Raw genomic sequence first — 12165 nt, forward strand, 5'->3', positions numbered from 1 at the left:
GACAATCGCATTGTCGTCCTTGGGCAGACCAGCAGACCAGCGGCACGATGTCTCTGAGCTGTGTCTCGCGGTGGTGCGGTTTGCGGGCCGACACCCACTAGAATGATCGAGTATCGAGCATGGAACGTCTCTTTCTGGCGGTCGATCGCATTTGGCAAGCTGCTGTGGTGCTGCCAGAAGGGCCCTGTGAGACTGTCTGTTCGACTCTGTGAGACCTCTCCTGTGGTACCTTGATGGATGCTGGCGAGAGCAGCAGGTGCACTAAGCCGGTTCCATTCTGACAGGGCCTGACAGGCACAGCGGGCACAGCGGGCCAGTTAAGCGACCGCACCTTGTGGAGGCGGGACCCTTGCCCCGTCCCCTTGAAGCTCTGAAGCTCTCTCGAGATGATGTCTCGTTGCAGACACGGGAAGGCAGCTGATGATTCGCACTTGGCTCGGTACTATTTGTTGACCAACTGCCCATGGTCTGTCGAAACGAGATAACAGCGAATAACGAATAACGAGATGGATCGAGAGAGGTGCAGGAACCTGGAAACGCCTCCGTCTGCAGCTGGCCGAGGTTGGAGTGTTACCTGGCTGACTGTCAACCTGGAAGCTCAAGCAGCAGGTGAGGTTGTGCAATGCCTGAAATGCATTCCGGCATTTCAATGGGGTCTGTGCATCGGATACCCTGGATTGAATATTGGATAGGGAAATATTGAATGGGCGAGGAAGGAAGGCAGCATTGCAATTGCCATCCTCGCCAGCCATGCGGGCACCTGCCACGGTCATTGACAAGTTTCGTTCTTTCCAGGCCGGACAGGCCCTGATATACCTCCACCAGGAAGGCGGAACTGACCTGCCCTGACCCAGCAGGCAGGAACAACTCAACACATGGCTTTTCCAGCAAACTGCCTTGCAACTACCAGGTAAATTCATCATCGGCGAAAAGAAACAAGCAGGACTTCAACAGCAGCCTCCGCGTTTCGCCAGAGACAGCCTGAGCGTGCTAACGGCGCCAGCCAAGCCTCTTCTTCCTCTCTCCTTGTTTTTCCTATGTCCACGGCTGTTGCTTTTTTCCCTCCATCTTTTTCCCTCATCAGTTGCCCGCGGCCTCTCTCTCTTTTTCTCGCTCACCTCGCTGCCCCCCCTGGCCCCCTGGTCCACGGGGACAAGGGCCCATGTCCCCATGTCTTCCCATGGTGCGCGGTACGTACCGTGCATTTTCCTCAACAACCCGGCCTGGCCTGGCAAGGTACCTCTCATCCTCTCACTAACCTTGCCTTGCTCATCAGTGAGGTCCTTTTCGCTCTCTGGTCCCATCTGACGACGCTAACAGTGGGCATGATCCCTCCTTCTCCTCCCACTGTGCTCACTCGGGCTTGGTCTCGGCAGCTCCATGGCTCATCAACGACTTGGAATTCGTCGGCATCTCCCTCGCGAGCCGCTCACTATCCGCTAGCTAAAGTTGCTACACTAACTAGTAGAGCAATGATTAACACCAGATGTCTCTTTGCTGAATGACACTCACGACGGACCACCCCGGCTGCTCCAGCGAGCGCCGTTCTCCCCCGTCGACCCCCCTCCCGTGCTCCCCCAATCCGAACCAAGCTCGCCCTGGACCCCTGCCGGGAGATACAAGAGATGGTTCCTTCGCGTACATAGTACAAGTACCTACATATGCCGCCCAAGCGTGGTCCCCTCGGCCGCTTGCCTTGTCTTTTGCGCGTCCTGAACTTATCTTGTCCCAGTCCCACAGGTTGAACTGCATTTGCGGCGCCAGCTCTGCAGCCGACTGTCGACTTGCGACTGGTAGATCTCTCTTGTTTGCTGCTGCACGCCAGTCACCCTTCTTCCGCTTGTTCTACCCGTATGTCCTCGACACCGGCTCGGCCTGACCTCTGCACGCTTTGGGGACCTCTGTCGGACCGGTAGGGCACACCACCCGTTCATATCCCGCCAGCAGTTCTGTCCGACGACTGCTCTGTACGCCGAGGTCTGCGGATAGAGAGAGAGAGAGAGAGAGAAGAGGGAAAAACATCGTCAACGGCGGCTACGAGTTAACTAACTCACCATACAAGCTTCTTTCCGCCCCCTTTTCGCCCTGCACTCCACCCCGTGCTGTCCCCGTCCAAGTCCCGGGTCTGCATCCACCTCGACCCGCGCTCTGCTTGACCAAAAGACCTGCCGAACGACCACCCTCCCAACGCCTCTGCAGGAGCTACCTAACTAAGACTTCGTGAAAGTGCAACACCACTGCACTTCCGGCCTCCACACCAGGCCTCTTGCGACCTTCCCCAGGCCAGGCCGCTGCACGCCCCTCAGGAACCAATTGCTGTCCTCGGCCCCCCGTATCATGCATGTACTTCTCCTGAGAGTGTCTGTCTTGCGCATCCTTTCCTGGGCGGACTGATCCCCACACCAGCTAGTCACCAACCCGTTGCCATCAACTGAGTGATTCGCTCCCACTGATCCAGTGCTTTCTGCTTGCCTTGACTTGACCTGCGCCCCCGTCTGGTTTCGTCTCTGTTGGACGAAGCCTGTTCTGTCAGAATGCACAACCAGATCATCGCCTCGACGGGCATGGACCAGGAAAGTCACTTAGCACACGATAACAACACATATGGCAACGACAGTTGGGTCGACATGAATTCGTATCACCACCATCATCAAACCACCATGCCCGACTATGGAGGGAACTATGGCTACTCGTCTATCCCGCCCATCACTCACGGGCTACCATCGGAAAATTTGAACAGGATGCCACCACCACCGCCTCCTCATTCCATGCACCAACAGCATGCCTCTCACACACAGCTACCAATGCTCATGATGCCTCATCATCAACCGACGCCTACCTGGCCGAGTATGTTGACAAACCCAAACAACTACAGCCCTCACTCGGCCCCTCCGATCGCCATACCTCCCATCACTACACCACTCAAGACGACGAAGCTTCCAGCGATTCAGACCACCACCTCCCAACCGAGAAAGACCTTGACGGACGATGACCGCCGCGCCATGTGCCAGTATGCCAAGGACCACCCCAACGCGAAGCAGACTGACATCGGCCAGCGCTTTGGCGTGGAGAGGAGGTAGGAATTGATGGACCCCCTCGTTGTGATGCGATGTTCCCGTGCACGTTTTCCTCTAACACTGCTCACAGTACCGTCTCCAAGGTCCTGAGACATAAGGACAAATACCTGAACTCGGAGGATCGGAGCAGTTCACCTATCAAGCGTGGCAAAGGAAAGGGAGCAGACATTGAAAAGGCGCTGACGGCCTTCCTTCGTAATGCTCGAAAGGAAGGCAAAACTCTGACTACCGAAGAGGTCAAGGAGAAGGCCCAGTCGTTTTCTATGGTCGGCGGTGGTGATTCCTTTATGGAGCACAACAGCTCGGCTTGGCTGGAAAAGTTCATGCTCAAGCATGGCATGGGCCCCGGGAGACTGATGCGCCGGGCGTCAGAAACCAACATTTTGGACAGTAGACGCAACTCGCCAGCGTTGAGTGCTTCCCAGCCATCAAGCGCCATTTCCCCAGCGTCTCCAGCCGGCCACCTGTCACCATCACCCTTGTCCGCAAACAAGAGCGACGAAGAAAAGGAAAGCATGAACAGTTTCATGGACTTTACGACCGACAATGCCTACAAGCACACAAATACGCAGAGCAATGCATCGCTAAACAGTGCTTACACCGACCATGCCAACTCTTCCTTTTCTGGGAGCGCTCTCAGTCCTGCAGCTTCGTTTGGTTTCTCGCCGGATCCCAATACTGGCGGATTTCCGCCTCCCGGAGCACCAGGGGGAGGTTTCCAACGCCCGCGAAGCCAGACATTTCCGACGCTGGACCTGGAATACATGAACCAGTCTCAGAACACGGAGCCCCTGACGCCAAAGTATCATGTCTCATCTACCGCACCATCTTCGGCACTGGAGCCGCCATCCGCCAACCCGTCGGGTGGGCATTTCAGTATCGATCAGGCGATTTCACCTCAGCTCCGTCACAGCACCAGCAACCAGAGTCTTGGTGGGAGATCTTCAACGACTCCAGTTACGGCGAATCCCTCGTCTCCCAGCTCACCCACTCAAGAGGATGCAAGAAGAGCGGCGGATACTCTTCTGTCTTTTATCACCAACTCTGGTGGATTTGCTGACCATTCCGAGTACATGACTCTGCTCAAGCTTACCGAAAAGCTACGTATCCACCAAATGCAGCTAGCAAAGGCCCATGGCATGGGAGGACTCTCGCGCATCCCCGAGGGCGACAGTGAGATGACGAACACGACCTCTATCAAACTGGAACCGACAACTACCGCCTGATACATACCCATTCGCTCTTCTTCATTTCTTTCAGCATTCCATGGTGTTTTGTTGGTGCTATTTAAGGTGTCTGGCGGAGGAGGAAGTGGAGTCGGCAGGCAACATTGCTTTTGAAGTCACCAGGGGATAGGAGTTGGGATATCACAGGAGGATGCTTTCCTCCTGACGGAATTTTTGGAAAGGGTGGCGAAAAGCACAAACGAACAACACTTCGGAAAACCACACACTCACATACCACATACCCACCTTTTTCTTCGATACATCGACACTTTATATACCCCTTTTTGGCGTTGCTGAATACCACTATACTGTCACCGTCACCGGAAGACTATACGCTCACGCGAAAAGCGAGGGTCACCAAAACCGACTCTCGCATCTTTTTCTTGTTGTCATTTCCATCTGGTCTTTTCTCGTTCGGTTTTGTTCTAGTTGATTGGCTTCCGACTACCCCTATTTCATTTGACTCTGTACAATTACTATCAGCATGGTTTCTCTTCGGATTTGTTTTTGAATTTTTTTTACACACACACACACACACACACACACACACACACACACACACACACACGGGCAGAGGGAGAGGGGGAGCGGTCGACCGACCGAACACGCATCGAACGAACAAATGGACGAACAGTCGCATATTTTCAAGCACCGAAAGTTTTCGAAAAGAATACAAAAGGTTGATGGACATGGTCCGCAAGGGCCTACTGGGGGTTGGCGATGGAATGAGTGGATGGAAATGAAAGTGTGTTTATTGTTTTTGTTTTTGTTTTTGTTTTTGCTTCATAATCGGGGAGGAAAGGGCGGGCTGGAGGAGGATATTGGACGGTTGAGATGGGCTCATGATTGGGGTGATTCTTGACATACTGGATGGATTTCATTTTATTTTATTTTTTACCCTTGGGTGATTTCATTAGGGAATGGAATGCACAATATTGGGAGGAGAGAAACAGACAGAATCACACAATCAGGAAGCATGTTGAGAGGGGAAGCAGAAAGAGGGAAAAGAGACAGCATAGGACCACGCCCATTCAGAGGAAATTTCGAGAATCAACCCTTTTCTTTTTGGTTTATTTTTCACACACCACACTGCCACACTGTCCTCTGGAATATGGAGACAGTTTGACTGTTATACGCTCTTTATGGATGTTGATTCTGGATTTTCTTTGCGGTGGTTGTGTGTGTTATGTTGTGTCTGACAGCTGAAGCTCTGTGTTTCTCTTTTTTTGCCCAGTGGAAGGGCTAGTTCTAACCCCCCCCACCTCCTGTGTCAAACCTGAATATATTATACCATTTTTCTTTGCAGCTCGAAATTTTAGTAATCATTGATAATGAATGATTCGTGAATACATTCAACTACTTTACTACCAAAACATTCACTAACCTAAGTACAATCAACCCCCCTTTCCGCCCACAGCTCCAGCACCCCCTTCTCCCCAACCTCGGGCATCAACCTCACCAGTACCAGCTCAACAAGGCCGTAAACCAAATGCTTGTTGCAGTAGGCGTCAGAAAAGACGTCTAGGATCCCTCTCTCGATTTCAGAGAAAATCTCCTCTTCTTCTGGTGTCATTGTCGCTTCTTCTTCATCAGCAGACACCGTTGTTGGTGTTGCAGCCTTACTTTTTGTTGTCCTCCGGCGCCCCCGACGGCTAGCATCATTCTTGTTAGCCTTTTTGCGGTGGTGTCGTTGGTGTTGGCCGTGGCCGTGGCCGCGGTCCGTTCCTTCCCTAGCCTGCGTACTACTACTACTACTAACAAGATCATCATCAAACCTCGCTGCTTTCTTTTTCCCGCTGCCGTCCTCCCCTGACGAAGAAGGTGAGCTCCCCTCAGAGGACACATCTCCCTTTTCCTTTTGCAGTGTAGTTTTCTTAGCAGCAGCAGCAGCACCGCCGCTGAACGGTGAAAGCCCAAAGTAGATTTTGGCAACATTACCCCCCAACAGCCCCCATAACCCCCTAGCGCACCTCCTCTTCAACACTCTCAACCCCTCCTCCCCTTCTGGAGCAACCAACGTCCCCTTCCCTGGCGCATTACCAGGAAAGAGCGCCCCGCGCACGTTGCGCAAAAGTGGGGGGAGCGCCAATGGTCCAGTGTCTTGGTTGAGTATGTACTGGTGTATACCGTGCGATAGCAACCTGTAAATCAGACTGTCAGAAAAATATACCCCAACAGGAAATAAATCAGAAATTGGGGGTCAAATGATATGATCCCATAATGTGAGACAGCCCGCCCGTGTGGTGTTTCATTTCCATTTTCTTTTGCGTGGGGGAACAATAAGAAGCAGATAGAAGGATGAAGGTAAAAGGTGTGGTAGGATGGGTGGTGGTCATGGTGTGTAGCAGGGACTGGACACTGGTCCCCCCCCCCCCAAACTTGATCAGCCAGTGCTGTGGAAGGTGACATTCAAGCACCAACTCGGAGAGAAAAAGGTCAGGCCGGAACACACACACAACTCTGTGTGGTGTGTGTCTGTGTGTCAAAAGTTCAGATGATCACAAAACGACCCCAACGTAACCCGGTAAAACGTCCAGAGAGAAGCCAAAGGGATTTTCGACTAGGGAAACCGCGGCAGTCTCGATACTCAGCAGTGAACCCAGCCAGCCAGCCCAAAACCACCACCACCACCACCACCACCATCTCAACCCCGGTTGATGCGGCCCAGCAGGCTGCTGCAGTTGGGAGACCAAAGGCGGCCAAAGCTTCATGCTGAATGTGCGGGGAGAAACGACCGGGGTAAGGCACAAGGTGGGGAGACATACTTCGCTGACGGGGGTCCTGAGCATGGGTGCCAATGGACCATCGGACTTGGGTCGGAGGAGAGGAGAGGGGGGACCATTGATGATTGCGCTTGGAGCACCCCATGGCTAAGCTGTCTTTGGCTTCCTTTTTCCTGGCTCACGTCATGCCGTCCAGGCAAGATCACATCTCGACAGGCGTAACAAGGTGACTCGATGCTCTTCCAGGGTTCCTTTGCACACGCGCCCCCTTCATGTTTGCCCTAGCTCGGGTTGTAAGACAACCTAAGAGGGGATATATGATCTGTCATTCGGTTTGACAGCCGAGACACCATCCAAGAAGGGTCAAGCCTCATCGCGACGATCTCTGCCTGTCGTCAAGCAACAACGTCGACGGAGACGGCACGCTGTGGGGCGGTGCGAGGCGCAAAGGAAGCCAGCGGTGAGTGAAGCAAGTCGGCGTGCTCGGCGTCCTCGGCGTGGAAGTGAGGTGCGATACAGAAGTGTCCAGTCGACATGATTGATGGCTTGGAAGAGGGTGGCCCGATCCCTGTCCCGTTGCTCCAGCCCGGGCGCGTAGAGGAGACTCGTTGATGGATGGTCAAAAACCTGACAAAAGCCTTCTCGAGCAATCGGACGCAGCCAAGGCGGTGCGGCGCCGCGATTGGTCCAATGGGTTGGGGGCACCAGATGCAGGCCCCAAGAGGAACAAGAACGACAGAACTGCGCCGTATGCGGGTCGCCGATTCGGCCGCAGGACATGTGGGAAGCGTGCGTTCCACTGCAGCACCAGCTTTTACCCCGAAGCCTTGCTCCAGCTGGGCATTGGCCGGAGCACAGCTGCACAATGCGTCCAGTGACATCCGACGACATCACAGGCAACGGCCCAAGTGACACTCCTCAAGACCCCTCGAGACCTAAACATGTTGCACTTGCAACTCGCCAGGAAGCATCATGATTCGTGCCGGACTCGGCACTTCTTCAAGTCCAGTGACTTTCTGCTCATGCAGTGCGACGGCGAAGCAGCAAAAAGGGGGTGGGGATATATCAGAAATGCTAAGTAAACATGAAGCCACCTACCTGTCAAGCTTGCCATCTACGGCCGCGATTCGTCCTGGTCCCGTCATGGTAACCCACTGCACCATCGATAATGCGCCGCAGAGCCATGGCATCCGCACATCCATCTCGATCAGATTCGATATTGCCGACCAGCATCTGAAGGCCAACACGGGCATTTTGAGTGGTCCAGAATCCAGTCCGACCTCGTGTTGAACCACATTCTTGCGCTGGGCCGTGCTGTGAGAGCTTCGAGGCGGCAGAGAACGGGTCGTCATGAGGACCGTGAAGGCCAATCTGATGAATGAGGTCGCGAGGAAGCACCAGTGCACCACCATCCAAAACAAGCCCTGCACCGAAGAGAGGCCGCGGCGACCAGCCGAGGAGCCCTTGCCCGGCCGCCCCGAAGGATTCTCGTCCTCGATTGCTTTTCTCTTGCCCAACGTTCGTGTCGCAATAATGATCATCTCCAATATCATCCACGGCTCCGATAGTTTGTTGGCGACCGAGTTCCCGATGATTAGCTCTGAAAATATTTGGCCAACCAGAGCTGTCAGGCACCCATTCTCGAGGTCTTCGGTGGGGAGCAGGATGGCCAGGACGGCGTGAACTAGCAGTTGACGATACGCTACTTCATTCTCGGCCTGTTGGGCAACGCTTTCAGGGTCCTCTGGGCGGGGGACGGGTGTCAGCGCGGGGAGTGGACATAGCGAGTGGTAGATCTCGCGAGCATTTGTCCTGATGGGGGCCTGCGTGATGGGATCATGGGCTATGCGGTAGGCTAGATGTCTCAAACGTTAGCACTACCCAAAATTGGACACGAGATCGCCTGTGGCTCGTTCTTCTTTCATGTTCCAGCCTCCGACAGCTCGCTCCAGACTCGGGGAACAAAAAGACCAACCAGTGATGTGCTTATCGAGCAGATCTGGAATCTCGTCGAATAAAAGGCTCTCCAGGTCCACTTTCCGCAGCCGCTGCTCGAGGGCTCTTGTGATGTGTGCGATGATTTGAACAATCTCGGCAACGAATGTCTCATCGGGCGTAATCTTGTTGTACCAGTTCTGGATGTACTCCCTCAGGATGATGGCGATGAGGGCGTAGAGCTGCAGATCCACATCGTTGCGACTGGTCAGCGGCGGTAAGAGCTCCTCAATCGGTGCTGGCGCACTCTTGGCCTTTTCGATATGCTGAGGGCAGAGGATGCGGCGGATCAGGAGAGCGGTGGCTTTGTCTGAGAGGGGGTCGGTGGTGGGAAATGCCGGGCGGGCGCTTCGTCGAGCTGCCGCTCCTCCTGACTGGGCAGGCGTCTGAGACGCATCAGCTGAAGCTGTTTTGGAGGTTGGCCCCGACTCTGACTGTAGACTCGACGTGCGCGATGGCTTGGGTCGAGGCGTTACCGGCCCCGGTGGTGGTGGGTTGGGTGTTTGGACGCGGCTGGGAGCCTGGGCAGCTGCGGTCGTCATGTCGAAGTATGGTTGCTTACAGGCATCTCGCCGACTCGGTGACTGGTGGCCAGCAGAGCTCTTGTTCAAGTTCCAAGTCGGACTGGTGATGGTGCGTGGGTGTCGTTGACTTGAAGCTGTGGAGGGCGGTGGGCAGATCAATCGCTTATCGGAGCTCAGGTCGCCTTATGTCACTGGCCCGAAACGGCAAGCGGTGAAACCCCACATCAGATGCAGTGCGTCACTCCATCACTGCACAGTGCTGTAGCAGCACTGTAAATACAGGGTATCTTAGCAGAATACAGCACCACAAGAAATAGATATGAGAAAAACTTCAGACATTCAAGAGTGCCGACGGGTGTGGTGCCAACGACACCTTTCACAGGACTCATCGTGAACCCGAGACAGAAGGCATCGACAGCATGTGACTCTCGTTTCAACGGCATCCCTGGTCTCAAGAGCTGTCAGGTGGATCCTGTGGGGATGCAGGGATATCAAAGCGAAAGCCCCTTTGTGACCCCTATTCCCACTCGTTGCCCGGTGCTGGAATGTAAACATTCATATGTCGTTGGCAACCGTTTGACAAGAGTTGAGGCTCAAGATACCCCTGCTGCATCCTGCAGCCTTCTTACCGCTCTACCGCATGTACATACATGTACTGGATGCGACCGCCTTCCGGTCATGGTGTATGAATACGCTGCAGCCTTGCCATGCATCCATAACGTTCCGCTTGTGCGCAGCAAATGCGCTCACGACCAACAGCCGAGAACTGGAGCAGTCATTTTTTTGTTACAGCTTTATATACATACAGCTTTGTCAGACTCGGTCCAACAAGAGTTACTATACAACACATAGAGTTCAAATCATTGTCGCGACTGTTGGAAACATCTTATTCGGAATCTTTGCGGGTGGTTTCATATCTGAAGCGGGACATGTTAGCAAAGGGAAGTCATAATCAGTAGATCCAAGAATAGCTTACCTCTTGCCTCTGAATGCCCAGACGCCCCAGTTGCCGGCACTGACGTCCTGGGGATCAAGATCGTTCAAATCCCACCGAAGACTGCGGAACCGGTTCTCACCAGGCTCCAAAAGCATGTCGAATTCACCATGAGCTGTCTTGTTGACCCACGCAACATCGCGCTCCATATCCTCCTGCGTGTAGCCAGTGACAATGATGGGGGCCTTGGTTTCCAGAAGCATGGGAAGCGTCTCTACCCACTCATGGGAGCTTGCTGGGTGACCCAGACCGGGGTGAAACATGACGAAGCAGTCAAAGTAGGGGTCGTAAGGGTAGAAGTGACCGGTCTTGTGGAGGGTGTGGTAGTAGTCCACGATGGTGCTGATCTTCATGGTAGGCCAGACTCGGTCCTCGACGATGGCACCGAAGGGGTTGGTGGCAGTCCGAGGGGGCAGCGGGAACTCGTTGTCTCGGTTCGTCATGCTCTCAGGGCCAATAAAGATCAGGTGAATGCGGGAGCCCGGGAACACATGTGCGAGTTGCACCCAAACATCTCGAGGAAGAGACGACTCGGCCCGGGCACCGAGAATGAACAGACGAACAGGTGGGGCCTCTACCCGAAGGCCCTTGATGTCCATGCCACCGCCGTTTTTAGGTGGGTGAAGAGTGTATCGAAGAGCTGGGAGTAGGTTAGATGACTCATATATCAAATCCCCAATGCCAAGGGCGACACCTACCGCTGAAGCTCTTCAGACCCTCTGCAGTCAGCCTTCCTCCAGATTTGAGATTGTATGGACTAAGCTCATGAAGCACGCTGGCAATCGTGACGGGATAAGTGAGTAACCTCGTGGCCTGTCTCATGCTCCTATCATCATCAATGGCGAGGAAGGAGCGGGTATATAAAAAGGTATCCCAGTTGGTCATGTTGATTAGAGCTTCGTCTATTTGTGGCCCAGCATATTCGAACTCGGGGAAAAAGCGGCCGGACCGCAGATCGTGGTCGTCCTCGTTGATTTGCCTCAGTGTATCGCATATTTCCAGGTGCTTCTCATAGTCGTCAGCCCAGTGCTCCTTGGAGCAGGACACTGGAATACCACAGTCAGGACATTCGAAGTCGACATGGGCAGGTGCCAGATTCCCATGGGGCTGGTGGTCGGGGTGGTTGCAGCGGGCATACTGCCTCATGAAAGCCGCTCTTTTCCGGATCTCGGGAATGGGAGAGTTGGTGAACGAGTGGAAGAGGTCATCGGCTTCCAGAACTCTTTTCTTCTCGGTCTTGGTGGGTGCGGGCGCACTGGATCCAAAGGCAAAGCCAGAAGAGAAGCGCTTCGTAACGGAGGTTGGAGCAGGCTTGGGGACATTGCTATCGACGGCAGCTCGTGGAGGGGGGCATTTGCTATGGACGGAGCGTTGTTGCTGCTGTCGTTGTGAGGCCTGAAAAAGGCCATTGGGTAACCTGGCTCCGGCTTGTCTCCTGAAAGAGACTGAGCAGTGTGAACACACTCTCGACAGCGCTGAGCGTGCCGCAAGATCTGCCGGAAGCGCCATTGGGAATTTGGTGATGTCTCACGATTGACTTTTTGGAGCTCTTGGAGGTTCAAGAGCTCTGACGGGCAGTTAACTTGGCACTCACCAATCAATGCAGATTAGCTGACCCCACATGGG

At 54.1% G+C, this 12165-nt stretch overlaps 4 protein-coding genes across 4 annotated transcripts; 1 reads left to right on the top strand and 3 right to left on the bottom strand.

Annotated features, from left to right (window-relative positions):
* Nucleotides 1-801: 801 nt before the first annotated feature.
* On the top strand, nt 802-5357 carry QC762_702090 (uncharacterized protein). Its single transcript, XM_062893069.1, has 3 exons — nt 802-1190; nt 1277-3076; nt 3148-5357. Exons 2-3 carry the CDS (start codon nt 2535-2537, stop codon nt 4301-4303), a joined length of 1698 nt encoding a protein of 565 aa, XP_062739101.1. The 5' UTR covers nt 802-1190; nt 1277-2534; the 3' UTR covers nt 4304-5357.
* A 330-nt stretch (nt 5358-5687) lies between these two features.
* Nucleotides 5688-7092, bottom strand: QC762_0106830 (uncharacterized protein; the record flags this gene model as incomplete). Its single annotated transcript, XM_062884268.1, has 2 exons — nt 5688-6419; nt 7069-7092. 2 exons carry the CDS (start codon nt 7090-7092, stop codon nt 5688-5690), a joined length of 756 nt encoding a protein of 251 aa, XP_062739102.1.
* Nucleotides 7093-8120: 1028 nt separating this feature from the next.
* QC762_0106840 (uncharacterized protein) lies at nt 8121-9563 on the bottom strand (the record flags this gene model as incomplete). The annotated part of the gene is made up of 2 exons (XM_062884269.1): nt 8121-8881; nt 9002-9563. The coding sequence occupies 2 exons, from the start codon at nt 9561-9563 to the stop codon at nt 8121-8123; spliced, it is 1323 nt and encodes a 440-aa protein (XP_062739103.1).
* An 868-nt stretch (nt 9564-10431) lies between these two features.
* MSS51 (translational activator for mitochondrial COX1) lies at nt 10432-12100 on the bottom strand (the record flags this gene model as incomplete). The annotated part of the gene is made up of 3 exons (XM_062893068.1): nt 11238-12100; nt 10522-11179; nt 10432-10462 (listed from the first exon to the last, which is right to left on the bottom strand). The coding sequence occupies exons 1-3, from the start codon at nt 12046-12048 to the stop codon at nt 10432-10434; spliced, it is 1500 nt and encodes a 499-aa protein (XP_062739104.1). The 5' UTR covers nt 12049-12100.
* Between the last annotated feature and the right edge of the window lie 65 nt (nt 12101-12165).

This window comes from Podospora pseudocomata, chromosome 7, assembly GCF_035222375.1.
Source record: "Podospora pseudocomata strain CBS 415.72m chromosome 7, whole genome shotgun sequence".
Taxonomy (NCBI): Eukaryota; Fungi; Ascomycota; class Sordariomycetes; order Sordariales; family Podosporaceae; genus Podospora; species Podospora pseudocomata.